A 26437-nucleotide genomic window follows, 5' to 3' on the forward strand; every position below is an offset into this window, starting at 1 on the left:
ATCTCTACATATAGAACATTTTCCTATATTTTCTCCCTCCTATTTCTGTCAAAGCCATCAATGCCCCAACTAAAAAATAGTCCCAACTTCTAAAAGTTATAATTATCAAAAAATAAACGTCCTCTAACGACATGTGCCACAAACAAATTTCTAACTTTAACAATTAATCAAACCAATTCTGTCCCAAAAACCTTTTTACATAACTCTAGAAAAAAAACTCTGAAGTTTCGACCACTAAAAGCACTTCTCAAACAAAACAAAAAGTTGTCATTTAGATGGGAAAAAATTATTATTAAAAAATGTAAATAAACCAGATAATAAAAAAAAGTTAAGCAGACTGTCAGCGGCAGAGCGGCCGCTTTTTCCTTGGAAAACACCGAGAGGTCCTTAAAGTGGAAAGCTGGCAATTAACGGAATTTAAAAACAAGAAAATTCGCTCTGTGGTAAGGCCAAAAAAAGCGACATGGCTACCCAGCACTGCAGCTCGAATTTATTTACGTAGGGAAACCGCATGGAAACGAAAATTGTTCATATAACATTAACATTCGATTCCTGGCCAAAAGTGTGGGGGCTTGGGTGGGGTGGGGATTGGTCAACAGTGGCTTGGGCTTGAATGTTGCATTTAACTCTTAAATGCAGCAACAGACCAGATATGATGATACCTGGTACTTGTATTGTACACAGGGAATATACAATTTGCGAAAGCACAAAAAAAGAACCATCTTGGTTTTCGAGTCGTAGCTGTGGAGGATATCCTCTGTTCACCAGCTTCATGAAACATAGAAACGTGAAATGTGTTAAGAAATAGGCCACAGGAACCGATAGAACGGAGCATCGTACCACAAATAACTCCACGGAAAGGAAGATTGGTCTTACCAATTTCTCTAAGGTTAGTAGTATCTCAAAAATGTTGTATCTTTTTTTTTGGTATCATCTCAAGATGATCTCTTAGATACTTTCCTATTGGGTATTGACAAAGAAATGATAAAAACATACAAGTAGTAAGGTGAATACACGATTTTTTCAGCGCGGCTCTAGGCTTTAGCAAAGACTATACAATACAATATTGTATAGTCTTTGGCTCTAGGCTCTTTTAAATTGTTGTTGAAAACGAAAATTCTGTCTTTGTCATTAGTATTGGGTATTTAAAAGTGCGAGTGTCGACTTTATAGAGAATTTTTAGTTGGTTATTTTCATTTTCAAAGAAAGATCTCTGCACATGCTGCTATTTATGCAAGAAATTCCGTGCAGACACAGCGGCTTACAAGGGGGTGTGACAGCAGAGCGAGTACGAGTATGGGTTGTGTATGGGTGAGGGGGTTGTGGCGGTTCTGATGCACGGGTTGACTCCTCATATGATATGCAGCCAGAGATGGAGGCAGTGCCACCAACAGCAGCAGCAGCACGAGACATGGCTATATCCGCCTACATATTCTTTTTCTTTTCATTTTTTCCATTTTATTTTTTCTCTGAATTTTCCCTCCTTTTTCTACTCCGTTGGCTCCACCTCCTCATCTTTTCCTGTATGCCTCCCCCGTCGCGTTGTGTCAAGTTTTTAAACGTCAGCTGTGTCTACAGAGAGAGTGAGGGAGGGTGGGAGAGGGGGAGGGAGTGGGAGTGGTGCCTCGAGGGGCAGATTGGGGGCTTGGCCCACATTTCTTTGGAGTTTCGGACTGTCGTGTGCTTTATGCGGATTCATATGTAAATCAAGTGAAAACATCAGGGGTACTGGCGTAGAAGCATGTAGGAAGTGGACTTGTGAAGGCTCTAACCGGAAGACAAAATAAAATTGAACTTTTCAAAAAGGAATCGCTTGAATTCGGATAAGTGCAATTTATGACTATATTTTTTGCAGTTAAAGTTAAACGTTATGTTATAGCACTTTAAATAATGGCACAAATCCTCCAACACAATTTCCCTTTATCTCCACAAAAACATTATTATTCAGAATCCTAGGTAATTTCAGTGATCCTCCAGCATGATTAATCAGTAGTTAATGTATCATATTCAATTTAACATTGAGATTTCCCTTCTAGTCCCCTCATCCTATACAAATGATATCATTTGTCTAGTTATCTTTCAACCCTCTTAGGTTCCTTCCTCATTATTCCCTAAATTCTTGGTTTTCGATGGTCTTTATCCCAGTAAAAAGCCAATTACTTCCACTCCCAATGATCATAGTTCAAATCTCAATCAATCCCAAACCCAAATAAAGCATTCAAGTCAACCTTAAGCTGTTCGAAAATGTATCTGGTAGCGCAACAACTGAATAACGGAACTACTGGAGTGGGAATGGGAATCAGAATCTGCATTGCATTTCACGAAATTCGTGGGGTAAAGTGAATGTAATAAACCGATTTCTTTTGCTTAAATATCCTCCTCCTCCGCCTGGCGCACTGCGGATAATTCTATCTGCACCGAGCTCCCTACGCCGTATGCCCCACCCATAACCCTACCCTTATTCCCATCCCATCCCTCATCTGCTCGCTCAGCCTTTGCATTATTTGCATTTTGCCATATGGTACATGCACGTATATGTGTGTGTGGGTGTGTGGGTGTGGGTGTGTTTTGGCGGAAAAAGGAATGGAAATTGAGAAAACGAAATGGAAAGCGCTGCTGCTGCTGCTGCTTCTGCTTCTGCTTCTGGGTGCTGCAGTTGATTTGTGTTTTTACTTGGTTTCAGCTGCTACCCCCGAGACCCTCTTCTGGTTCCCTCCCTTTCACAATCTCCTCGTATGATTTTGCAGTTGTTTTTTGCGTCTTATCAGCCCATTCCATTCCATTCTTTGTGCTGGAGAACAGAATACGTAAGCGAAACTGTAAGCGAAACCGAAATCGAAACCGAAAGCAAAGCCACTGGTGAACATTGTATTCGATTCGATTCGATTCGGCCACCTAGCAGCTAATTCATTATCTCCGTTGTAGGGAGGACTGAGAGTTTGGAAAACAATGATAGTGATTCATAATCAGACGGCAAATCAACATTACCCTAGTCTTATTTCGCCTGTAAAATGCTTATCAGTACAGTAGCCATTCTGTTAGGTGTACACGTACTCTTTCATAAACACAAATGTCGTTTTTCAACGATGTATCCAGTTCCTTCTAAAAGCCAAGGAACCAACAGTTGTCTGTTTTCTATCAATGAATCAACATCTACAGTAGAACTTCTAGGTGTACGCGTACTCGTTTATTAACAATCTGGTGATATAGTAACTGAAAACAGTTGTCCAATTTCTTCTGAAAGTGAAAGAACCTATGAAAATTCTGATCAGTACAGTAGCACTACTGGGTGTACGAGTACTCTTTTATAAACAATCTGTTGCACATTAACAGTTGTCTGTTTTTCATCGAATTGTCGACTTCTAGTTGGGTGCAGAGGAACCAAATAAAAAGAGACTCGACTAAAAAATCTATTGGATACCCTTGAACATACAAATTGTCTCTGTAAAAATGGTGTTATATAGCGATTTAATTACTGGCACTTTAATGAACAATACAATATCAAACTCTTGTCCTACGACCTCCTAGCTACTCATTTATTTATAAAAATCTGACGATCCAGTAATAGGGTATGGAATAAGATAGGCTAGGTTTATATAGTGAACATAGTTTGAACTACAGAAAAGTATGCGAATAGGTCGTGCCGAAAATTTCGGGTTGGTCTAGACTCTACAGGGAACGGCAACACTGATCTGCCCAGAAGTGTTTTTAGCTATCAACAATCCCAAGCAGTAGCTTTTGAAAAAACATCGCCCACTTCATATTCTGCGAGGAAGAAGTGAAATTTCGAAGGTGAATGGTATAAACTTGTGAAATATAATTACCGAAAAAGCAACCCTCTCTGCATCGCAAACTTCTGATCAAAATCGTAATATCCCCTTCGAGGGTAAATGTACAGGTTTCACCCTTTCAAAAGCTGATCAGTATAGAATCACCAACCGGGAGCTAACATTACCTTCCCCTGTTAAAAAGCAATACTTGTCTCTTACCCGAATCTCACTCTCTGATTTGTATCGTGTGCCTCCCTCTTGTGATGTTCTGATGTATAGAGGGAGATGACTGATGATGGATGACCGGAGGCAGCAGAAAGCGGAAGATGCAATCAGAAGCAAACAAAGGAAATAATAATAAAAGGCCTAACCGAAAACATACTCACACTCAGGCACGCAGATAAATATAGACACAGGGGCTGTGACTCGTACAACCCACACACACAAAAGTTAGTTAATTTTGTATTTCTTTATTTTAAATTAGATTACAATAAGAAAGAGGGAGAGAATACAGGCTGAACTTGGGGCGGCTTCCGTTCGCCACTCTCATGCCCAAGTAATTCGCGGGGAGACTTCTATTGGATCTTGGCGGGGATCTCCACACAGATGATGTCGTCGCTATTCTGATCCTGCAGCTCCCACTTGACCAGCACGGCGACCTTCGGATAGGTCTTGAGAACTGGCAGGGTGGCCGTGTAGCGATACGATTCCCCCTTCTCCAGGGGGCACTTCAGACCGCTGTTCACACAGGCATTGGGATTGGCCAGCGGAAAAGGCATCTCGATACCCAGAACCTTGCCGTGGACGACAGTCTTGACGGCGGTCGCCTCCTCCGCCAGGTTAATGTCTATCGAGAAACTCACTGTCGTGTTGCGCCTGAGGATGCACTCCGACTTGGTGGTGTCACAGCCCTCGACGACCACACGGGTGAACTTCCCGGTCTTCGATCCGCAATCGCTGAACTCCAGGCCCTGGACGAAGGCCACCAACAGACAGGCAATTACAGCAAATCTCAGCATTTTTCCTCTCGCTTTTGCTTTCCTGCTTAATTCAATTACAAGGTAAATTCACGTTTATCGAGCGGAAGACTTTTCTCTTTACCTTTTATTTTTCTTTTTCAACCCCGCGGCGGCTACGAATCTACTGAACTCGCTAAGCTCGGCAAATCTTACAAGAAACCAAACGCGAAAGAATAACGAAAACAGCACGGACAAAGCTCCAAGAATATGCGAACAGCTGTGCGAAGAAAGCTTTCACCTGGAGAGATGGACTTGTGGCGATAGGAAGATCTGTTGTGGTCTTTTAAAGCGTTCCCTCACGGTTATCGCAAGCGTTCTTATTTATTCCGATATGATCTACAAAACATCTTCTGAATGGAATCTATGGATATCATTCCCTATTAATTTATTTACGGAAAGATCGCATAACAAAACGTTATAATTATTTTAAAAAAATTGTCGAAGTTTGATCGTGTCCATTTAATTTATTTATTTATGATTTGTGAAGATTTTTGAATGGCTAAGTTGTACTGCTGTAAATGAAATTTCGGTTTAATCAGAAGCTGTTCATCAACCAACGCAGATATTAACGGGTCTTTTCTGCAAGACTTCTTAAAAACTATATCTGATATGAAAGAGCCCCTTAGATACCTCAAAACACTAGATTCCAGCCATACTTAAAGACATCACCATCTATCCATCTCTATGCAACCTCCTTATTTCATGAAGTGGTTTCTCTTGGCCCATAGACCAATTTTAAAAGTAAAACCCAAACAGAAAACTTAAAAGTAAGTAAAATGCAAAGCTTTTGGCGAAGCTGCCAGATGGGTGAATCAAATTTTAGCGGGCCCATTCTCTGGCTGTTTTCATAAGCTTTCTAAAAGTTTAAGCTCTCTTCTGTCGTATTTTCTCGTTCCCCATGCGGTCACATTACTTGCGTGCGTAGCTTTTACCTTAGTTCGGGCGGATTTGACTAAAATTCCACTAGTTAGTATTCATCTGAAATCCATCGGTGGCTCTACCGTTTGCCGGCATTTACCTCTCATTATTATTACGAGAAAATAGTACATTTATTTTGTGCATTTATAGCAAACATGTCGCAGATCTATAAGCGCAGTTTGCTGTTGAGCAACCGTGTGGCACCCTCGGCTGCCGCCGCTTTGCGTTGCAAGTAAGTATGGAGAGAGGAGGGGTTGTTGTTGTTGCTGTTATGGAACCACGTTGCAGATTGCAGCGGCGCAGTGTCATCTGTCAAGGTCATTGCAGTTGCCGGTCTCCAGTGACTGCGGCCCCCCAATGATGTTTTTTGTGTGCAATTACTGGTGCAATTTGTGGGCCAATGCGAATTCTGAGTTGTGCTTTTTTCTTTGAGGCTGATTTCATTATGTCAGCCATGAGGTGACTGAGAAACTGGAAATGGGTCTGTGTGAACCAGATGGGGCTTAAATTTCATCATTTTATGGGGACTTATAGCAGACTGCTCAGCTGTTCTTATCAAGTTGTGGAAGCTCTTGCTAATATTTGCATATGTTTGGAATTCAAAGAAGTAAATGTAGGCACAGTGGACTATCATTGGTTACAGAAGAGAGAAAACATTTAAAGTACTTTAACGTTCATAAAAGTAATTTAAATGAGTTAAAAGTACGAGTATCTGTTTGACTAGAGAGCTTTCCCTATATAATATAAGTGTCTAAAAAATGTAGTATGTTTTTATGTGTGAATTTATCAGAATGAACGGATGTTTATTTATTTTTAAAGCTAATTTCATGACGTTCCATGGGTGCGTTTTTGTTGTATTTCTATTTTTTCTTCGCGCTTGACAAAACATTCCAAAAGCAAATAATTGAATAGAATGAAACTGAACGACTTATAGATGCCCTAAATAATATTTATTATAGTTCAAAACTGTTTCGAACAATTTTTCGTTAATATTTCTGTATGGAAACCAATATTTGACAGTTAAAAAAATTCTGATAATATATTAATACATTTGAATGGCTTTATCTACAGATATTCTCTTCTACACAATGTGATTTTTATAAATATCCTAACCATAAAGTTCTGGTTTTTTTTTTCTGACTATCACTGTACTTTCAGTATTTTACGTCACATTTAAGCTATATTTATATTAAAAATCTGTTGTCATAATGCAAAATTCATTACCTCTATTAAGACGCCTATGGTCCAGCGAATGTAAGGGCGGGTAAGCCAATCTGCTATGGCCCCTGAAAAGCCGCACACAAATTTCGTAGGGTAATACATTGACATATCACGCTTTGGTCGCGTGCTTTGATTTTTATGGTACTACTCGTACTTCTTGGTTTATGAGAAAAGTTTGTTTTATCGAACTGCAACCGGAAACTTTTGTGGACTTATCAACACAATCAAAAACGGCGATAGGAAGCGGCTTCCTTAATTGAAAGAACTTTGATTAAATTTAGAATTTCCTTGAGTTCTGCATTAAATGTGACAAAACCGTATACGTCAGCAGAGACATTATCACTGACGTAGGCTCCGTGAGATCCTATAAGGGTGGATTCAGTTCATGTAAATCGTTCGAGCTTGTTTACTGTGGCGTCAGGTTGATAAGAGAGCTTGTACCCCCTCGAGGTGTGAGAACAGAAGGTGCAAAATCCAAGAAAACCTCCAGATGACTTTCAAACTTTAGCCACGAAACCCAAATGATAAAAGCAAGTGGTAGATAACCCACTAAGCAGCGCATTTTAATCTCTCAATTAATTTTAGGAAAGATAACAATATAAGAAGAACCCATTAAGGGGGCTAAAGGTTCAGGCTACAAAAATAGAACCCAAGATAGTTGAAGTGCTCCAAGAAACCCAACTGATTTGTCACACCATTTACTCTCTTACAGATCATCATGGTTCTCGGAAGTAAAAATGGGTCCTCCCGATGCCATTTTGGGCGTTACAGAGGCATTTAAGCGGGACCAAAATCCGAAAAAGATGAATGTGGGCGTTGGTGCCTATCGCGATGATAACACCAAGCCCTTCGTCCTGCCCAGTGTGCGGGAGGTGAGTCCTGAAAATAGCCAATCAGCTTAACAACCACTCAACGATACATTTTCTATTTGACAATCATTTGACAGGCTGAAAAGCGGGTTTTGGGTCGCGGCTTGGACAAGGAGTATGCCCCAATCATTGGCTTTCCCGAGTTCTACAACAAAGCCATTGAACTGGCTTTGGGCAAGGACTCCAAACGCCTGCAGGCTAAGCACAATGTCACCACCCAGACGATCAGTGGAACTGGAGCTCTCCGCGTGGGTGCCGCCTTCTTGAGCCGTTTCTGGACAGGCTGTCGCGATGTGTACATGCCCAATCCCACTTGGGGCAATCATGTGCCAATCTTCGAGCACAGTGGTCTGTCCGTTAAGCGTTATCGCTACTACAATCCCGCCAGCTGCGATCTGGACTTCAGTGGCATGATTGAGGATCTGAAGGTGCGTCGAATCGAAAGCGAATACCTAAAAGGTGTATATTTAATGTGCCTTTCCAGAAAGCCCCCGAAGGAGCTATTGTTCTGCTGCATGCCTGCGCACACAATCCCACTGGCGTGGATCCCAATGTGGAGCAGTGGCGTGAGATCTCCAAGGTCGTGAAGGACCGCAAACTGTATCCCTTCATTGACTTTGCCTATCAGGGATTCGCCTCGGGCGATGTGGATCGTGATGCCCAGGCGGTGCGCATTTTTGAGGCCGATGGCCATGACTTCTGCCTGGCCCAGAGCTTTGCCAAGAACATGGGTCTGTACGGAGAGCGTGCTGGTGCCTTCACCGTTGTCTGCACCGATGAAGAGGAGGCCGCACGTGTGATGTCCCAGGTGAAGATCATCATTCGTGGTTTGTACTCGAGCCCGCCCATACACGGAGCCCGCATTGCGGCCGAGATCCTGAACAGCGATGACCTGCGGAAACAGTGGCTGGTGGATGTCAAGCAGATGGCCGATCGCATCATCGATGCCCGCTGTACGCTGAGGGAGAACCTCAAGAAGCTGGGCTCCAGCCGCAGCTGGGAACACATTGTCAACCAGATTGGCATGTTCTGCTTCACGGGCCTGAAACCCGAACAGGTCACGAAACTAGCCAAGGAGTACAGCATCTACATGACCCAGGATGGTCGCATTTCCATGGCCGGAGTGTCTAGCAAGAATGTGGATTATCTGGCCGAGAGCATACACAAGGTCACCAAATAGAAGATGGTATCAGTGGAAAGTGGAGGGTGGAATTTTAGTAGCTACTTATCGGCACCTGTACGGAATTTTTGATTGCACCAATCCAACGAAATTTAAATCGTGAAATTTAGTCAAACTAATTGCATTTTCTCACACAATCACTCTATCTCTCTCTCTCTATATATATATATCTCTGTACATAAGCTAAAAGATCTGCCTTTTGGAAAAGTAAAGCATTTTAAATGTTAATGAATATAATCGAATTTTGTTTGCTTTAATTTCGTACAAATCATAAGTACGCGATATAATGGATATTTACTGGGCTGCAGGGATCACAAATCAATTTGATTTACACTAGGATTCACACTCTTTCTCTTTATCGTAAATTTATGATATTTTGTTGCCATTTCGATTTGTGTTTTGTATTTTACTAGCATATGCCACACACTGTCCCAAAAAATATATGTACTATATACAACTAGGATCACGGTTTGTTATAACGATACCTTAACTTATCGCTTGGTTCGCAGTACTCCTTGATAATTAGCTTACATAGGAAAATATGAAATACTATAATTATTGCACACACAGATACCCAAAAGAGCGTGGGCAGGCCGCCCAATTGATGGCCATGCTTGTGCAAAGCAATCAAATGTTGTTCATGGGCAGGAGCTATACATGGAATACACGATTTAAAGGTTTCAAGGTTCTCCAAGCAATAATGAATAGAAGAGACTCACCCTCGACCACTTCTTTAACATGAATGGCATGATGGAGCTCCTCCATGTGCTGTTTGTCCTCGGTTATGTATAGTATTGCTGTCAGAGGTTCAGTCAGTTTAACTGGGAAGTGTCGACGGCTTTGACTGCAAAAGAAACTCATTTAATACTTAGAAAATTACGTTTTTATCAGAGATATTTACGTGAGCAGTACAGGCTCATCTAGACAGCCGCCATCGCAGGCATAGTAACTGCGATCAGAGCGATCCAAAGCCACTTGGATGATCGCCTTATTATCATCCTTGACAATGATGGTGACATTCACATGTGTCTTGTTGCCATAGTTAAGACGTCGAAAGTGGAAGTCCCTGTGCAGGAATTTTGGATGGATATTGCACTCCAAGTGCTGATTGCTAAAGCGAAAGCTCCCAAAACTTAAGACCATTGCTTGTATAACACCTGAAGCACCCGCACGTATGAGATTGTGGCAGCCCTGTTTCTCGAGCGTCAGCATCCAAGAGGAGACCAGGGAATTCAGCTGCTGCAGGGTGGACATCTCCCGCCACAGGTTCTCCGCCTGCAGCGTGTGATAGGAATCATAACAGCCCTCGGCATAGGTCAAGGCCTTAGCTATATCCTCTTTTTTGGCCGAAGATACGGCCGTGCCCATTTCCTCGAACTCGAAGCAACGCACCTGGGAGAGCACCGCATACATGGTGGCATTGATGCGGTCCCCGTTCAAACTATGCTCTGCCTTGGATGTGCTTATCGTAAAACCTGTGGCCCAGAGATCTGCCCACACATCGATATGCTCCTGGCGAAAGGTATTGATGCTGTACGATGAGCCCGTATTGGCTGCCTTTGAGCCCAGTTTCTGCAGGAGCTTTATCATGGCTTGCGTGGCCTGTTGTTCGTTAGCCTCGACAGTTGCCTTTATCTGCGCCTCAGCAACGGGCTTGGAGTAGTGTATCGCTATGGGGTACACAATACGCACTGTTCCCCGCTTGCGGACCTGCAGCTTTGCATCTAGCTGTGGCTTCACAATGCTTACGACAATCAATTTACTGGGATCCTCTGCGACGGGCTGCACAATGCCCGTTAACACGTCCAGCTCGTTGTAGAACACCATACCTGCGGAAGCTGGCTCACTGAAAAGGTAAACAAGCACACGTCAGAACAATAAGAGGCGCCGATCAAAGACACACAGTAACCTTAGCTTCAGGGTGCGATGCGAAAGCCTGGGCAGGTTAACGCGTGGCATTATCAGCTCCACGTCTTCAATCATGTTGCGCGTATTGGTGATCTGCAGCTCCTGCACGAGGACATTGGGCTGCGTGCGATGTGCGTAGTAGGTGTAGGAAGCAAAGTAGCCAGGGAAGCACTGAAACCGATGCACCATTCCCGTCAGATACTCGACAACGGTTGATTCCTTTTCGACGCCCACACTCTGCTGTGCCACGGACACAATCGGCTGAAAACGGATGGGCAGTTGCATGGCACGACCGTGCTTGATGTTCAGCGACGCATCGTGGGCTATCTCCAAACCGATGTAGCCGTTGCCAATATATGGCGTGAAATCGCGCTCGCCCGGCAGCTTCGAAGGCGACACGTGACGAATGTTGGCATCGAATTCATAGTTCTGGAGTATGTACGGTGTCAAACGGTCATCCATGCACACGCTATGGGGATCTGTAAAACATAATGCGGTTATATATAATTGCCCAGATGAAACGGCCATTGGTTACCCTTCTGCTCCGGTGCACTTAGAAATATATAACGAAAGATCGGCGGCAGCATATAGAAAACTGTGCACACGCAGAGGAGCAGCAAAAACAAACGGCGATACGAGGAAAGGGTGCCTTCGGCCAGACGCTTCAGCCGGCGCATCACATCCACCGTCTCGAATTTGTTTTTGGCTGAGCGGAACAACATCGTTATGGGTTGTCGATTGAGTTTTCATTGGAAAATTAATTTTAAACTCATTTGTTTAGGCTTAAAACCTAAAAAAAAACTTGCCACCCATTTACGTACTAGCCACTGTGAATGGCAAAATTGTCAGCTGATACGAACCAGTGGCAGTGCCAGACTGCACTTTCTACGACAACATGCATGGAGAGAATTTCCTGTTCAAACGGAAGAAAACCATATTTGCCGCCCTCACTGGACTAGGCTTGCTAGGCCTCGTCGCGGTCTATAATTGCGGAATAAATAGCCCAACGACATCAGCGTCTCAACAGGAATGTTTATTTTGTGATTTTGCCAACGGTAAACAAGGGCCGCCGCCAGTTCTGGAGGTTCAAACCGACGAATATGTGATATTCAAGGATAAGAGTCCTGCGGCAACGTATCACTATCTGGCCATCCCCAAGCAACACTTTGACAGTTTCAATGCTTTAAACAAATCCCACATTGGACTTGGTAAGAGCCGCCACGTCCCAACAACATATACATACACATGTAGATGTTTGTTTATAATTTATTCATGTCCATGTGTTTGATCAGTGCTGCGGATGGAATCGGGCATGGTCGAGCTGCTAAAATCGAAGAATGTTGACCCTTCGAAGGCGATTATTGGATTTCACATCCCGCCATTCATCTCAGTGAAGCATCTGCATCTACATGGGATTTATCCCCCTTCGGAGATGAGCATTTGGAATCGTATCAACTTCATGTCTTCATTTTGGTTCAAAACGGTGAGAAAACACACCTGTATTGGGCTACTTTTACTTATTGTTTTTTGTTGTTGCTTTAATGCAGGCCAGGGACGCCAACGAAGCTCTGGAATTGAGAGAACTGTAACAATGGTCCGTGTAAATACCCGAATGCTGTTTTTTGTGTAGTTGACTTTTTATATTTTTTTTTGTTAATTTCAGTATGTAAATAATGCAATATGTTGTGGTGGTTGTTTAGCATTAAGTGAAACCAGTTACCTGTGAATTGGTATCGTATCGAATCAAGATATCAGTGATAATCGTACTCTTGTCTTGGCCAAAGACAAGAGTAAAACTCAACTCAGACTCAAGCCATTAAATAAAACTGTACAATATTTGATGTGGCAGTATTATATTTGGTTTAATATATGCGAGCGTATTTAGTAACTTTAGTAAATTTAAATTGTATATTTATAATTACTGATTTTCTGGAAATAGCAGTGTTGATAACAGACCAGTGGTTTCTTAGCGTTTCGCTGTGAGTGGTCACGTTTATTTGAAACGTTTCCTGATAATTTTCGGTATATTTTGACGTCGAAATTGAGTTGCAAGGTATATAGGTATTTGTTATATTTTATCAAAAATTTGCATTCTATTCTTGTCACTCATTCACTTTCAAATAATCCCACTTTGGCGGTCAGCTCAGCACCAATTGTCTTACACTCTATACTCACTTACGTCTTATTACGCTGTATTGAGAGGGGGGTAAAGGGTATTATTGGGATCGAGATATTTATAGGAATCTAATCAAATGCATTAAACACGTCAATCTGAGAAAATGTCACTTTTATAGTTTTCAAATCAGCATGGAAAACAGAATTTTCAGTATTAATTAAAGGAAATAGGGTATAAATACGTCTATACTCATAGCGGATACCTGTTGAACAGCAACAATGACGTAAAACTCAATACACCATACGTTTCATGCCGTACATTTACGTTTTATTCTTTGACCTTCTTTTCTTAAACCGTATTTTAGACACAATCCAATAACAAGGAGTACTATTAAGCGACATATCAGTTACAAAATGTATTCATCAGTCTGATAAAACTATGTGCTTTGCGCTGAGGGTGTTAGCTAGCCAGTAATATTAAACCAAAGATCAAAATCGTGGAATATGATTTCCGACCATGCACAGAGAGCGATTAACCCGTTGCCGACCAGTGGGTATTGAAATACTCTGATGAAACTTGAAGTAGTTCCTTACAGTTCAGGTAAAAGATATCGTGGTCTTTTTTAAAGCAATGATAAAGGATATGATAGACCTGCCAGAGCAATTATTATTTGTATTATTTTCCTCGGTGTAACTGCATTTGTTATCCTGTTTAAAATAACGGGGCTTAAGTGGGCTAAGTTCGGTTTTTCATCGGTATATTTTGAAAATGAGGCGGTATATTTCGGTATATTTTCGGGGGTCAGTCACACTGTTAGAAACGCTGCCTGAAGAGAGTTTGTTTTAATTTTTGCAACAAGATTCGCGAAAAGCCTTTGAGAAAACCCACGGATTAACACTGAAATCCAGCGGCTTGGAGTGCATTTAGCATACGGTGTGCAAAACAGCGTGCACAATGTGGCCACAAACGTTGGAAATGTCGCGGGACGAATGCCGAGGCATGCTGCGTCGACTTGGTAAGTGGAAGGCAGCACATCCAGGAGCAAGCGACGCTCGCATCATGCCCAAATACGGCCAGATATCTAGCCAGAACCCCAGTGAAACCCCTCTAATGTGTTCTCTTGCCTTTCATTCGCTTAGAGCTTGAATCCTATTCGCATATAATAAGCGTTTTTCGCGCGCAAGGCTCGCTGAGCGAACCAAAGGGCAAAATGCTGGAGGAACTGCGACAACTGTTTCACATAACCCCGGAGCGTCATCGGGCGGAGGTGCGGCGCGCCGTCAACGATGAACAGCTCTGCACCATAGCCGAAAAGTAAGTGAAGTGCAGGAGAACCCAGTGCGAAAATTAATTCCAATTTTCAATCTCAATCTCAACCTCGTTTCGTTTCGTGTCACTCTGTGCGTGTGTGTATCTCGCAGTGTCTGCGGTCCGAACACCTGGCAGGAATGGTCGCGCGAAGGTCGTCGTCCGTATCCGCTGCTACCGCGTATCAGTCCCCAAACGGCGCTCAGCATTGTGGCCAACGATCTGGCGGCGAAGGCGTGTCTGGAAAATGCGAAACTATTGCCGCCCGCCGAAACGGGGGCCCACTATGCCGATGCCCTCATCGATCAGGCCAACCTAATGGCACTGAAGCATGGCCGGAACAGGGCCCAGGAACACGGTCCGACGCTAGTGATCATGGATGAGCCGGTGAGAGAGAGAGAATTATATAATCCCCCTAGCACCGATGTGGCGTCCGCCCGATGTGCATATGTGATTTGCTTCGTGGGTTCTGCTTGTGCTTGCTTGTGTGCGCGCGCGGGGGCAGTGAAAGTACAGTCTGCCTGGGCCGCGGCTGCGGGCATGTGTCGCTTAATCCGCGTCTTGGTTGGTGGGTGGTGGGGTCACGTGTGGCGTCTCCTATAGCAACATTTCCATTGGAATTATTTCCCCGGATCGTATAATTTCTATCATGATGGAGAGTCGGATTTTTAGTGGGAATATCTTTAGGTCCAATTGGAATGCTTCGTTTCGTTTATGTTTTGCCTGGAACGCCTACAATCAGCACGAAGAAGCAGAAATATCAAGTGTTTCTTTTTCGATAATTTTATTTTATTTTTTATTTATGATTTGTATATTGATAGAAATTTTATTAAATTATAGTTAATTTTAATGTGTTAGCAGCTGTTAAACATTAACTGCTGTTAACAGCAAAATGATAGCACGCCGCTGTGAATGGTTATTCCTTTACATGGCACTGTAAGCAGTCAGCCGTTATGTTATGTTATGCCTGAAAATTTAACAGTTCTTTGGATTACATTTATTTTAAATCGTTTTTTGAATGAAATATATTTAAATTTAATAGCTGTTAAAGGTAGATTTTAGGCGTTATATTCTACATTTGATTTTCTTTGGGTTATTTTTCTTTTAAATTTAAGATATTTTATGAGATTTTTAAACAATTTGAAGGTTTTTTAATTTGTTTAGATCTTTCTAAGAAATACGCTCTGATCTGAACGTTTTAAGATACGGACATGATTCCAACGACTAATCTCTTACCCCTATCCTATCCCCTTTCGCAGTTCAAAGTACCCGATGTCCCCAACGAGGTAAAGAAGGCCATACAGAAGCGCAAGGAGAACGAGGGCATCGATGCCAAGCTCAACAAGAAGCGACACATGCAACAGCAGCAGCAGCAGCAGCAGCACGAAAAGCTGGATCATCAACTTCACCACCAGCAACATATGCACGTGCTGGGCCAGCTACCCGGACATCAGGCTGGCGCACAGGAGGACGGCGAGATGATGCCAGTGGAGCCGCGACCCAGTCCGAGGACGCAGCAGCAGCGCTTCTTCTACCAGCAGCAGCAGAAGCACAAGCAACGGCTGGCCAGCAAGCGCAATCTGGCAAACAGCTTGGGTCCCTATCCCGGTGCCGTAGCGGCGGGTAGGGCGGCAGCAGCGTCAGCTGCCACAGACTCTGCGAAGCGAGTGGCAGCACCGGCCAAAAGCGGACGACGGGCACAGAAGCAATTGCAGCAGCAGCAACAACAGAAGATGCAGCAACAGCAGCAGCAAAAAGTATTATTGCCCGTACCGGAGGCGGCGGGCAATCATTTGGTGGTGCAATCACATGTGGAATACATCCTGGACGAGGCACTCAAGTCGGTATGTGCCACCACAGCGACGCCAGCGCCCGCACCCGCACCCACACCAATGCCATCCCCATCGCCCACCGTTATGGTGTCGCCACCCACGGGCTTTATGAACAAACTGAAGCCAGCCACGAGAGTCGTGTATGGCCCGACAACAGGAGCAGCAGAGATGGGTTCGCCCACAACGCCCGGTGCCCCCAGTCGGGTCTTTGCCAACTCGCCGATTGTCTTTAAAGAGAAACTGCAGCCGAGCGTGGTGCCCGTCCAGGTGCAGGTGCAGAGCCACACGCCTGTCAAGAAGTTCATTATGGAGGAAAGGCAGCCGGACACCACACCAGCGGTGCCCACATTACCCGTTACGCCCACTATACCCATGCCCATCTCGACGGCCAATCTTCCACTAGCTCCGCAAATCATCAGTGTCCAGCAGATACCGGCCCCGCCCATGGGGGCCAAGCTACGACCTGCTCTGGGGCTGCTGAATCCAACAGGCAGCAGCACCACCACCACCACCATTCTCCCACCCGGCACCAAGCTGACGCCGAAGAAGATCAATTTCCTTGACGGCACACCGCTCGATGTCAAGCCCAAGACCTTGCCCAGTTCGGCGGTGCGACTACTGCCCTACACGACGGATACGACGGCCACAGCCGTTGCCACCCCGTCCTCGCCGCAGGCCATGTCCAGCAATCTCAAGGAGCAGCCGCGGGGTACAGTCACGCCTCTCAGCAGCGCCTCCACGGTGAATATCATCAAGAATATACCGGCCAGCAGCTTGAACAATACACTTATTACGCCTCTGGCGACGTCTACGGCAACGGGCACACCTATCTTTCGTGCAAAGGGCCCATCTCAGCCGCAGCAGCTGCCGCCAGGCAGTGTCACTGTCAAGGCAGCGGGTACAGGCGGTGCATCTACCACCACTGGGGGCCCACAGATACTGGGAAACATCAAACTGACGAGCGGCGGCACAGGGACGGGCAGTCCCCTAAACATAAAGCAGGTGCACAGCAGTGCCCTACGCAACATCAAGATCTGCTCGCCCAATGGCAAGGTGTTCCTGCAGCCCGGGAAACTGACCGCGGGCAGCATCATCCACAAGCTGAACAATGTGACGGGAGCGAGCGGGACGACAACGACAGTTGCCACGGCGTCCCTTTCGCCGACTGGGGGGATGGCACATCCGTCCAGCTCTCCGCATCAGAGGTTCAACCTACAGAAGATGCAGATTATGCCGGCGCACACGCAAGTGATGTCCAGTGTTGTGACCAGCAGCAGTTCAAATACAATCACCGTGACCAGCGGGACCGGGACATCATCGAGCAGTGCCAAGCTGACAACAAAGCCCACCACCCTGACATTTTCCACTGGCGCTGGGGGGAAAAACAATCTGGTGTTCCTGCCGGCCAGTGCGGCGAGCGGTATGCGAGCCGTGACGCTGAGCACGAAGCCCAAGCCGAGTGTCCTGGTCATTGGTGCCTCCACCTCGGCCTCAGTAGTCTCGCCAACGGCAGCCTCAGTCTCGCCCAATATTCTCACAGGGAGCAGCAGCAGCAGCGGCAGCTCAGCGAAACCCAAACCGAATCAACTAATTACAGAGGACACGCCCATCGATATTATCAATATGCCCATCATTGTGGCCGATAATGGGACGACGGCGATGGAGCCGAAGGTCAAGTCCGGGCCTTTGGTGGTACTCAATGCCACCGACTGGGAGATGGAGTTGGATCAGGCGGCCACCCAGACGGTGACCACAACAAATTCTTCCAAACAGAGTCTCGATGATGTCATTATCGAGGATGTGGATGTGGAAGACGATGATGTGGTGGCAGTGGAAGTGGAAACGGAACAGGACACCGAGCTCAACAATCGCAGTGAGTTGGGAGTAACGGGGTTCCTCCTAAAGCGAGAAAGACAGTTGCTAATCCTTTGCTTATTTTATTTGTTTCAGTCATTGAACTGCATCCAGAGGATGACAGCGCAATCGAGTATGTGGACATGGATCTAGAGCAGCCCATTGAGATTGAGAGCACCAGCAACATATCTCCAGAGACGGCTACAACAGCGAATTCCCTGATGGCAGCTATCGTTTCACACGGGGGTCATCCAACGCAGCTAAAGACGAAGCAGCAGGCAATGGAGCAGCCACTGGCCACCACACTGTAAAAAAAGCAGCAGCCTGTTAAATCATTGTTAAACGGAGTTGGAGAAGAGAGTGTTGCAAGAACGCACAGCAGCAGCAGGATTCGGTTTGAATTAGGTTTAGATTTTCAGTCTTAGTCTCAATGTCGAGATGTGTCTCTTAGATATCTCTGTCTTTTGGGGCAAAGTGCAAGATTACCTTATACATAATTTTCTTAATTTGAACGAAAAGAAGCAACAATATTTTTAATGGCCAAAATCAGTTTAGAATACCCCATAAACAGCCTCCCAATTCGTTCTAAACATTATCGTATACGTAGTTAAAGGAAGGTTTCTTTTTTCGGTTATAAATATTTTAAACCTCTCTCTCTCTCTACTGTACATAGGGCCCATTGCCATTGACGTCTAACCCTTTTTGCCGGGGATTCCTCTCTGCAGAACCTTACCTTGTATTTTGTATAGATTGTATATAGAGTCTACGATTCATCCATCCCTCCCACCCCAAATCATCATCATCAACAGCCCCAGCCCCCTATAACAACATTATTTTGCCTAGCATAGTTTCATTTTAGTTTAGTTTTCTAAGTTTATGATCGAAATTACACGCAAAATAACACACACAAAAGCAGGAAATAAGAAGAAAGGTAAAAATTGTTTTAATGTTCAAAACTTGGAAGAAATAATTCTTAGTTCGTATGAGATTATAGAGCATAAATCGCGCGACGACCCCCCAACCAGGATATGAACATGTAAATAAACATCATATGATGAATTTCGAAAATCCAAACAAGCCCCTATACCGCATATATAAATATATACATATGTATAGATTCTATCACCCCTAGTTCCATTTTTTTTTTGATAGGATTTCAAGCCCCACACAACAACAAAGTGCTAGATGTTAAGTATTTTACTGGGTCGATTTTTTCATAAAAAAATGTTGTATCTTTTAGACCAAAACGATAATGGAGAAAAACCCCTAAACCCCTAAAGAAAAAAGGAAAAATATAAAGTTTAAGAACAAAAGATAACTCTTCCTCCCTCCAAACACAGAGAAAAAGAGAAGAATAAGTAAAAAATATTATAAAACGAAAACAAAATATATATTGTTGAACAATTGCGTGTCGCTGTAAAATTTTTAGCATAGAAATTTTAAACCGAAATAAATTTAAATGTAACAAAAAACAAAGAAATAGATTTTTTAATGGATATATTTAAATATATATCTATGTGTATGTATAATTTCATTTTAATGCACAATACAATCCTCCCCACTTAACAAAATTTACTTATTGCTGCTGCTGCTGCTCTAGAATCGAGCGATGATTGAAAGATATCAGGTTTTTGGACTTGGTTTGTCACAAAATGCAGATGTATAAAAAACGGGATCCATAGTGTATGCGTCTGCTTCCTAGTTTCGACCCAGGGCCATGCCCCTGCCCCAGGGACTTTCGGGAGGCGGTGGCGCTCTACTCTCCGGTGGGACGCCAAAGCCACCAAAACCACCAGAAGTGTCGGGTACCAGGCGTTTCCTTAAAGAAAGACCAAAGGTAATATAAAACAAAGTTTCTTTAGAGGCTCTCCTATTACTTACAGGAACTGGGGCGTCTCCAGCAGGGCATTGCCGCCCAGCTCCTGGGAATATTGGAACTTGAGGAAAAAGTAAACATGTCCATTGAAAATGCCAATTAACGAGGCCAGAGAGCTGTAAGGATTAGCAAATAAATAGGTTTAAGAATGCTCTTACTGCAGACTTCGATAATGATAACTTACAAGTGGAATATAAACTCAAATGCAGCCAGCACCCATGGCAAATACATGGCTTTAAAGCGACTGCCAAACCAGAAGCTGACTGTCACATCTTTGTTAAGCTGGCACCAGACGTAGGTGATCGCCATCACCATCATGTCCATGAGGAACTGGACGTTAAACAGCATCCCGCCTATGTTGGCCAGCACTGATGTCACGATGAGCAGATACAGGTAATCGGAGGGACTTCGCCCGTACTGATCCTTCTCCAGCCTGCTGCTGTACTGCACAATGAAGTAGCAGTTGATGAGGAAGTGGAAGGCCGTGTTCGGTGTGATGGGGAACACAAACAGCGAGGTCACACATCGCCACAACTGGAGTTTTCCAAACACCATCGAGCGGTCCAGCGACAGACTCCAGATGTCCAGCAGTTCAAAGCGGCATAGTAGACTGAGCAGCACAGTCGTCGTCAGCCAATAGCGGGTGAAGCGGGGCAGCGACCGGTACCATTGGCCAATGTCCATTGTGATTTTATTTTGATTTTACTTAATTAAAGGCTTTTCATATGAAAATATATCTTTTTAATCGAGATTCTTCCAAATTTCCAACAATTTACGTGTCTTTTAGTGGCGGACTTATCGAAAACTTAGCCCTCTTTACCCCCTCTTTTTAAACAGTTCAACGAATTGAAACATATGGCGAATAATATTACTGACTGTAAATTCTTCTTGAAGATCCATACCGTTTTCCGTTTAACTTACAAAGAAACCACTATATCTGTCACCTAAACTGCGCTAAAATGATTAAATTTTCAGAATTTTCGGTAGAATATTGACATGCCCCCTTGGCTTATAATGGGTTAATCGTTCTGGGTCAAGGATTTGAACCCATATTCCTCGATTTTGATATTCCATCGAATATTACTAGCTAGATAATGAATCTATTTTCTACTTGACTGGCTTATTTTAAATACATGACTTTGATTGTTTTTGTCTCAACAACAATATAATATAGTGGGCCATTAGCCCCTCGTTTTAAAAAAGGCCACACTATTTTCTATTAATTTAATCTTTCTTTGATTTAAAAAACATCGCAAACATCGACTTGCAATCCGAATGACTTTCTTTGTGAATGGCAAATATAGCGATGATGAAGAGTGTGGCCAGAGTACCAAACTGTACTGCGATTTCGTATGGAATATTTGGCGCGCTCTCAGAGAATTTTCAAAATTTAAATAATGGAATTAAATTAAAATAAATGGAAATTAAAGGCCATTAATACAAAAACTCAATACAATTAAGAAAGCGTCGGCGATGATAATAACGACGACGATGGAGACAGGTTGATCAGTTAAACCATCAGGCTCGGGGAGAAAACGTTTCCTGAAAGAACAGATTATTGTTAACAAATGCCTCATGAAAGGCAGAAAACTTATAGAATCTGAGGTGTTTTTAGAAATTCCCTCCCGCCCAACTCTGCAGGATATTGGAATTTGTGGAAATAATAGACATGTGCATTAGAATAAGCAATACAATTTTCCCGGGAGCTATATATAGAAATTTATAAATAAATTGTGCCAGAATATGCAATGTGATTAGAAACAAAACAAGTGTAACCAACACATTAATAGTCGATTCCTGTTTCGGAGTTTCCTTATAATCCAGCCACGTTCGCCAGGATGGCCGTGATGATCAGTAAATACAGATATTCGGATGGACTGCGTCTGTAACAATATTTCTCCAGTATGCTGCTTTCATAATGGATAGCGACGATGCTGATGGGGAATAGCCCCACATATTCTTTGCTAATGGGATACACGAACAACGCGGTGACACATCGCCAAAACTATCCTCCATTGAGTACATCCTTGCCGTTGAGCTGCAATCTTTCGATGGGAAAATATCCAAAGTGGCAGAGTACAGAGACCAGAATTAGAGTCGTAATCCAGATGCGTGAGATGCGGTTTGATCTGATGCCGTATCTGTCCATTTAATGGAGATGTTGTACAATTCTCCAGGCCTTCTGGCTATGTCAGAGAAATCGAGCGAATCAACAGAATAGGCAGACCATGTCCATTGAAAATTGAAATTAATGAATCTAGGGAGCTAAACGGCTTAAATATTAAGAGGATTGCCGTGTTCGAGTGGATGAGGGTACAGTCACACCTGAAGTTTGAAAACATTTGTTTCCTGTTGATGTTTGTTTTCGTTTTATAGAGATGTGAGATCTAAAAATGTTGAACTTCCTGGTGAATGTCAAATATCGCAAAAGCTTAGTGTGACCGCCCGCAATAGAAATATTAAGCTCTGCCTGACACGCTTCTTCTTCATAGCTGAATCTTTGCCGCCCTAATTAATTTTGAATTTATTACACTAGAAAATGTGATTATTTTCATTTAGTCGTATGTTACAATGAAAATTGACAGCAGGGACATCTTTACTCAATATCCCCTCTCTCGTTTGATCGCATTTTTGGTTATTTTTATTTTGTATTCCTTCTCAAAAGCAAACCCACAAAGAGATTTGCAACTACAATAGCATATATATGTATGTATTCATTGTGTGTGGTTGCAGGACACTTAATTCATAACGGGCGAAGGAACAAAAATAAAAAGCGAAATTTTCATTTCATTTTTTGGCAACCTTTTTTATAAGGTTATCTTTGAGGCCTTTGTGCAACTTTTTGATAGCAGAGCAGACAGGTAAAGCAAGCGTGTGCCACACACATACGAGAGGAGTATGTACACACCGCCAGAACACATCCACGAACAATTGCAGTGCAGTCGTGCGAAATTAATGAAACACTTGGAAACTGTGCGCTTTTCCAATAATCTGAACTTTCAAGAGTTCCGATGTACTCCACTGAGTGGTGGCCACGGCCATGGCGAATTAATTTGACAGTACGTACAGTACATCAATTTCCACAGAAATTATAACTGTCACAAAAGCGTTTACGTAGATTAGCACAAATTGTTGCTAATTGTTGTTCTTCTCCGAAACGAAAGTAAAAGCCGGTTTATGGTCGGTCTCTAATGTAAAGTTCAACATTTCGAGTGGTATGGTGTGGAAATTCCGATGCATACCGTACAGTCTTTTCCCCCATTGGAACTCTACAAGTGCGAGCGAGTCAGCAGCTGTGCGGGTGGTTTGCCTGTTGCGTTTGAATGCGGTGGAAGCAAGAGAGCGCTAAGAGAGGGAGAGAGTAACAGTTACAAAATGTCGGGGCTAATCAAGTGACTTGCGGGACCGGTTCAGCGTCAGGCCACACCCACCCGATTGGCCAGCCATACGAGAAAATATGGCTGCTAGAGTAGCGCAGACGCATTTTCCCTGCCTGTTTGATACGCCCACTAACGGTACTCGTTTGCTCATCATGAAGTTCCAGGCACACGACACGCACACGCACAGTGGGATTTACATAGATTCAGATGGTGGCGGGCGGGGGTCCTCGTATTTATTTACTTATCCGTTGAGCTTTTTGCCTTGGATCCTGGGCCTGTGCCTCGCCTGGCACTCACCTGGCCGGCCGTCATTTTGTTGTTGCTGCTCGCTCATTTCGTTGCGTTCTATGTAGAGAGAGAGGGAAGAGTCGTCACCACCTCCGTACACCTCGCCACTCCCCATATATCCACCACTGTACACTCCTTCATTGCGTCTTTTATTTAATATTTTATATGCAAACATTTTATTATACCTTTTTCAACTCTTTACTGCCTTGCACAATCCGTTGTCATCGTCATCATCGTCTTTTTTGCTTGCCTAGAATTTGGCTTTTGTCCATTTCAATTGCTGTAATGAATGCCTGCTCTCCTTCTCGCCTCCAGGCCTTTCAGGTAACCCCTTACCTCACCATTACCACACCTCACCTAACTTTACCTCTTCTTTAGCTCCATCTGACTCTCTCTCCCTCTCTCTTTCTCTCTGTCTCTCTCTGTGTATCTCGTTTTGCTCTCTGCCTTATTGTTGCAGACACTTGAGGTGTGGAAAATGCAAAAAGTTGATTTCTTGAGCTCTTTATGGAAAAATCTCTTGCAAAAGTTTTCATTATTAAATGGAATTCTCTGACGAGAAATCTTAAAAGTTGTGAGCTTAACGAAATGGTAGAGGAAGTTTTCGGAGATTTTAATGTAGACACAATGTTTAACGGATTTTTTTTAAACATTGGAATGATTAATTTTCTTGTATTTCGATTATGGTGTTTGGATATAAATTTTCAAAAGAAGTGTTGTATCTGCAATTCAATAGACTTAATGTTTTCCGTAATTGGAGATTTTTTATACGAATAGTTATATACAACTGATATATGTATAAGGAAGGATGTAATTACTAAACCGTCAAACCAAAGTTTAAGATCCTTTATGATCCCCAAGGTTTTTAACCAAAATATCAGAAGATGCTAGATTAATTATCTCAAGCTATTGGAACTTAAATTAGATAACAAATATATTACATATTAATAAGTTTTTTCTTAGGATTTCATAAAGAAAATGAAAAATCTTCTAATGAAGATTTCATTAGAATCGCTTATCTTAAATGGCCTAAGGCAATGAAATCTCATTTAAATCCTTCGTTTTGCGACCAATACAAGTAATAAGTAATATTTTAAGATTTTTAAATAACTAACATCAGAATCTTAAGGAGATAGTTTATATTAAAGCCAAGGCAGTCTATGCTCCATAATTGAACTTTTCTACTCATTCACGTACTTAAACGTACAGCCAACTCTTCAAAAATGAAAAAAAAAAATATTATTTGGGCCGTTCCAGATCGGGTACTCGGTTACGCCCTTTGCCAATTGTGAATTCTCAGCGCGTAGTCCTGCTTTGCTGCCCTTACCGCCTGGGAATTTTTGTGTGCAATTCGTTTTTGACATTTTGCCTTGCATCTAATTACAGTAATTATTTGATTAAAAAATCTCCCAGGGTGCTCAATCGTTTCACCTTTTTTCGACACACATTCTCCCGCTCTCTCTGTTCCGTCCCTATTTTCTCTCTCTATCGCTCTCTCTCTTTCTCTGTCTCTCTTTCCCACAGCATCTCCATTACAAAATAACAAAGACCATCCATCCATCCATCTCATATGTGTGTTTTGGTTGTCATGGAATCCAGAAGGAGGAAAATTTCATTGCGTAGCATATTTCACAGGACCCCGTCGATGCAAAACTACACAAAAATGCGATTCCATAGAGCATTTCTGCTCCGATAATGGCCCAGCGGGTAAGCGAGACGGAGCGAGCGTACATAGAGGGGGGCACCCAAAAAAAAAAAACAGAAAGGAAACCAAAAAAATAGTGGAAAAAGTAGGAAAATACTCGTACTCACCTGTGTAAATGAGAGCCCAAAAAGAGGCAAATCACAGGAGCAGGCAGCGCAGCCAACAGCAGAGCGGGCGACGGCGACGGCGACGCTACGCCAAATTGCAGTACAAATATGTACACTTCTCTCCAGGGGGGGAACGGAAGGGCAGGGCATGGGTGATGACTCCAGGGGGGGTGGAGGAGATGAGGTTATGTAGGGGCAAACGCTTAGTAAAAGGACAGTCAGCATTATGGGTATTCTGGAAAAAGATATACGATTATTGAAATTAATTTGGAGAGACGTACATACATATATATGTACATATGTATCTTCAAGCACAGTCATTGTATTGAAACGAATAAAAAATCATATACATATATTAAAGGTCTTACAATTCAGGGGGACCCAATTGTTGTCCCGTGCCAAGTTAAAAATCACTGTTGCACAGTGTAATTAATAAATAGTAAACTAAACATATATAATTCCTGATATCAATATCTACAAGTGTGCAAGATACGAAGGTAGTATGGATTTACTTTTGGCCTTTAATTTTACAAATTTAGTTAAACTTCTATCACGCTATCCGTGTTTTATGGAATTCAGACCCAAAGCAATTCAGTATATCTTTCAGGAATACCCTAACTATGAACGATGACAGCTGCCATCTAGGCCCCGAACCCGAAGCCCATTCCGCGCAGATGATGATGATGAGCATGATGGCGTTAATATCAAAGCACACTCTGACTCACACGCACACACACACAACGTTTCCCTCCCTCTCACACATATTTGACACCACCGTCACCACCGCCAGCGATGGGTGCGAATGGGACAGGAACAGGGGAGGAGATCAAATGATAATGATGTTTCTTGTGTTCCGAGCAGCCAGCTTGCCCGCCGCCTGGAAACATAACGGCAGTTAGTTTCGTGGCGGGAGAGCGACAGAGAGAGAGAGCGCGCGCATCAAATCGCGTTATGTGCTTTTTATTGCTTTGACTTTGCCGTCGGCAGAACACACGCATCGAGAGAGTGGGCGAGTAAGACAGAGACAGAAACAGAAACCGAGCCGGAGCGAGGACAGAGAGCAGGCGCGCTCTTGTTGGATAAAAT

General features: G+C 43.3%; 6 protein-coding genes across 7 annotated transcripts; 3 read left to right on the top strand and 3 right to left on the bottom strand.

Moving 5' to 3' along the window:
• Positions 1-4220: 4220 nt before the first annotated feature.
• LOC6588951 (NPC intracellular cholesterol transporter 2 homolog a) lies at positions 4221-4939 on the bottom strand. The gene is made up of 2 exons (XM_002015336.2): positions 4872-4939; positions 4221-4811 (listed from the first exon to the last, which is right to left on the bottom strand). The coding sequence occupies exon 2, from the start codon at positions 4787-4789 to the stop codon at positions 4346-4348; it is 444 nt and encodes a 147-aa protein (XP_002015372.1). The 5' UTR covers positions 4790-4811; positions 4872-4939; the 3' UTR covers positions 4221-4345.
• Positions 4940-5817: 878 nt separating this feature from the next.
• On the top strand, positions 5818-9209 carry LOC6588950 (aspartate aminotransferase, mitochondrial). The gene is made up of 4 exons (XM_002015335.2): positions 5818-5939; positions 7641-7800; positions 7875-8225; positions 8282-9209. Exons 1-4 carry the CDS (start codon positions 5863-5865, stop codon positions 8975-8977), a joined length of 1284 nt encoding a protein of 427 aa, XP_002015371.1. The 5' UTR covers positions 5818-5862; the 3' UTR covers positions 8978-9209.
• On the bottom strand, positions 9210-11647 carry LOC6588949 (uncharacterized protein KIAA2013 homolog). The gene is made up of 5 exons (XM_002015334.2): positions 11421-11647; positions 10887-11364; positions 9879-10823; positions 9697-9821; positions 9210-9628 (listed from the first exon to the last, which is right to left on the bottom strand). Exons 1-5 carry the CDS (start codon positions 11605-11607, stop codon positions 9441-9443), a joined length of 1923 nt encoding a protein of 640 aa, XP_002015370.1. The 5' UTR covers positions 11608-11647; the 3' UTR covers positions 9210-9440.
• Positions 11648-11702: 55 nt separating this feature from the next.
• On the top strand, positions 11703-12726 carry LOC6588948 (histidine triad nucleotide-binding protein 3). Of its 2 annotated transcripts, XM_026988105.1 has the most exons (4): positions 11703-12093; positions 12178-12368; positions 12433-12479; positions 12549-12726. In XM_026988105.1, the coding sequence occupies exons 1-3, from the start codon at positions 11781-11783 to the stop codon at positions 12472-12474; spliced, it is 546 nt and encodes a 181-aa protein (XP_026843906.1). In that variant the 5' UTR covers positions 11703-11780; the 3' UTR covers positions 12475-12479; positions 12549-12726. The 2 variants fall into 2 exon arrangements, with proteins under 2 accessions (XP_026843906.1, XP_026843905.1); XM_026988104.1 differs by having other exon boundaries at positions 12433-12726.
• A 1129-nt stretch (positions 12727-13855) lies between these two features.
• On the top strand, positions 13856-19367 carry LOC6589363 (histone-lysine N-methyltransferase 2D). Its single transcript, XM_002015332.2, has 5 exons — positions 13856-14016; positions 14141-14315; positions 14423-14696; positions 15569-18014; positions 18092-19367. Exons 1-5 carry the CDS (start codon positions 13956-13958, stop codon positions 18304-18306), a joined length of 3171 nt encoding a protein of 1056 aa, XP_002015368.1. The 5' UTR covers positions 13856-13955; the 3' UTR covers positions 18307-19367.
• A 128-nt stretch (positions 19368-19495) lies between these two features.
• Positions 19496-20609, bottom strand: LOC6589362 (derlin-1). The gene is made up of 3 exons (XM_002015331.2): positions 20056-20609; positions 19877-19987; positions 19496-19814 (listed from the first exon to the last, which is right to left on the bottom strand). Exons 1-3 carry the CDS (start codon positions 20553-20555, stop codon positions 19694-19696), a joined length of 732 nt encoding a protein of 243 aa, XP_002015367.1. The 5' UTR covers positions 20556-20609; the 3' UTR covers positions 19496-19693.
• Between the last annotated feature and the right edge of the window lie 5828 nt (positions 20610-26437).

This window comes from Drosophila persimilis, unplaced genomic scaffold (genome assembly GCF_003286085.1).
Source record: "Drosophila persimilis strain 14011-0111.01,24,50 unplaced genomic scaffold, DperRS2 tig00000191-arrow-pilon, whole genome shotgun sequence".
Taxonomy (NCBI): Eukaryota; Metazoa; Arthropoda; class Insecta; order Diptera; family Drosophilidae; genus Drosophila; species Drosophila persimilis.

Bases quoted from the DNA above. Each gene is read 5' to 3' on its own strand.
- LOC6588951 (XM_002015336.2), bottom strand. From the start codon at position 4,789: ATGCTGAGATTTGCTGTAATTGCCTGTCTGTTGGTGGCCTTCGTCCAG.
- LOC6588950 (XM_002015335.2), top strand. From the start codon at position 5,863: ATGTCGCAGATCTATAAGCGCAGTTTGCTGTTGAGCAACCGTGTGGCA. The intron at 5,940-7,640 runs GTAAGTATGGAG...ACTCTCTTACAG, and splicing joins GCCGCCGCTTTGCGTTGCAA to ATCATCATGGTTCTCGGAAG. The intron at 8,226-8,281 runs GTGCGTCGAATC...GTGCCTTTCCAG, and splicing joins GCATGATTGAGGATCTGAAG to AAAGCCCCCGAAGGAGCTAT.
- LOC6588949 (XM_002015334.2), bottom strand. From the start codon at position 11,607: ATGTTGTTCCGCTCAGCCAAAAACAAATTCGAGACGGTGGATGTGATG. The intron at 9,822-9,878 runs GTAAATATCTCT...TTTCTTTTGCAG, and splicing joins GATGAGCCTGTACTGCTCAC to TCAAAGCCGTCGACACTTCC. The intron at 9,629-9,696 runs GTGAGTCTCTTC...TTCCATGTATAG, and splicing joins TGTTAAAGAAGTGGTCGAGG to CTCCTGCCCATGAACAACAT.
- LOC6588948 (XM_026988104.1), top strand. From the start codon at position 11,781: ATGCATGGAGAGAATTTCCTGTTCAAACGGAAGAAAACCATATTTGCC. The intron at 12,094-12,177 runs GTAAGAGCCGCC...GTGTTTGATCAG, and splicing joins CAAATCCCACATTGGACTTG to TGCTGCGGATGGAATCGGGC. The intron at 12,369-12,432 runs GTGAGAAAACAC...GCTTTAATGCAG, and splicing joins CTTCATTTTGGTTCAAAACG to GCCAGGGACGCCAACGAAGC.
- LOC6589363 (XM_002015332.2), top strand. From the start codon at position 13,956: ATGTGGCCACAAACGTTGGAAATGTCGCGGGACGAATGCCGAGGCATG. The intron at 14,316-14,422 runs GTAAGTGAAGTG...TGTATCTCGCAG, and splicing joins CTCTGCACCATAGCCGAAAA to TGTCTGCGGTCCGAACACCT. The intron at 18,015-18,091 runs GTGAGTTGGGAG...TATTTGTTTCAG, and splicing joins CACCGAGCTCAACAATCGCA to TCATTGAACTGCATCCAGAG.
- LOC6589362 (XM_002015331.2), bottom strand. From the start codon at position 20,555: ATGGACATTGGCCAATGGTACCGGTCGCTGCCCCGCTTCACCCGCTAT. The intron at 19,988-20,055 runs GTAAGTTATCAT...TAATCCTTACAG, and splicing joins TTTGAGTTTATATTCCACTT to CTCTCTGGCCTCGTTAATTG. The intron at 19,815-19,876 runs GTAAGTAATAGG...TCTTTCTTTAAG, and splicing joins CTGGAGACGCCCCAGTTCCT to GAAACGCCTGGTACCCGACA.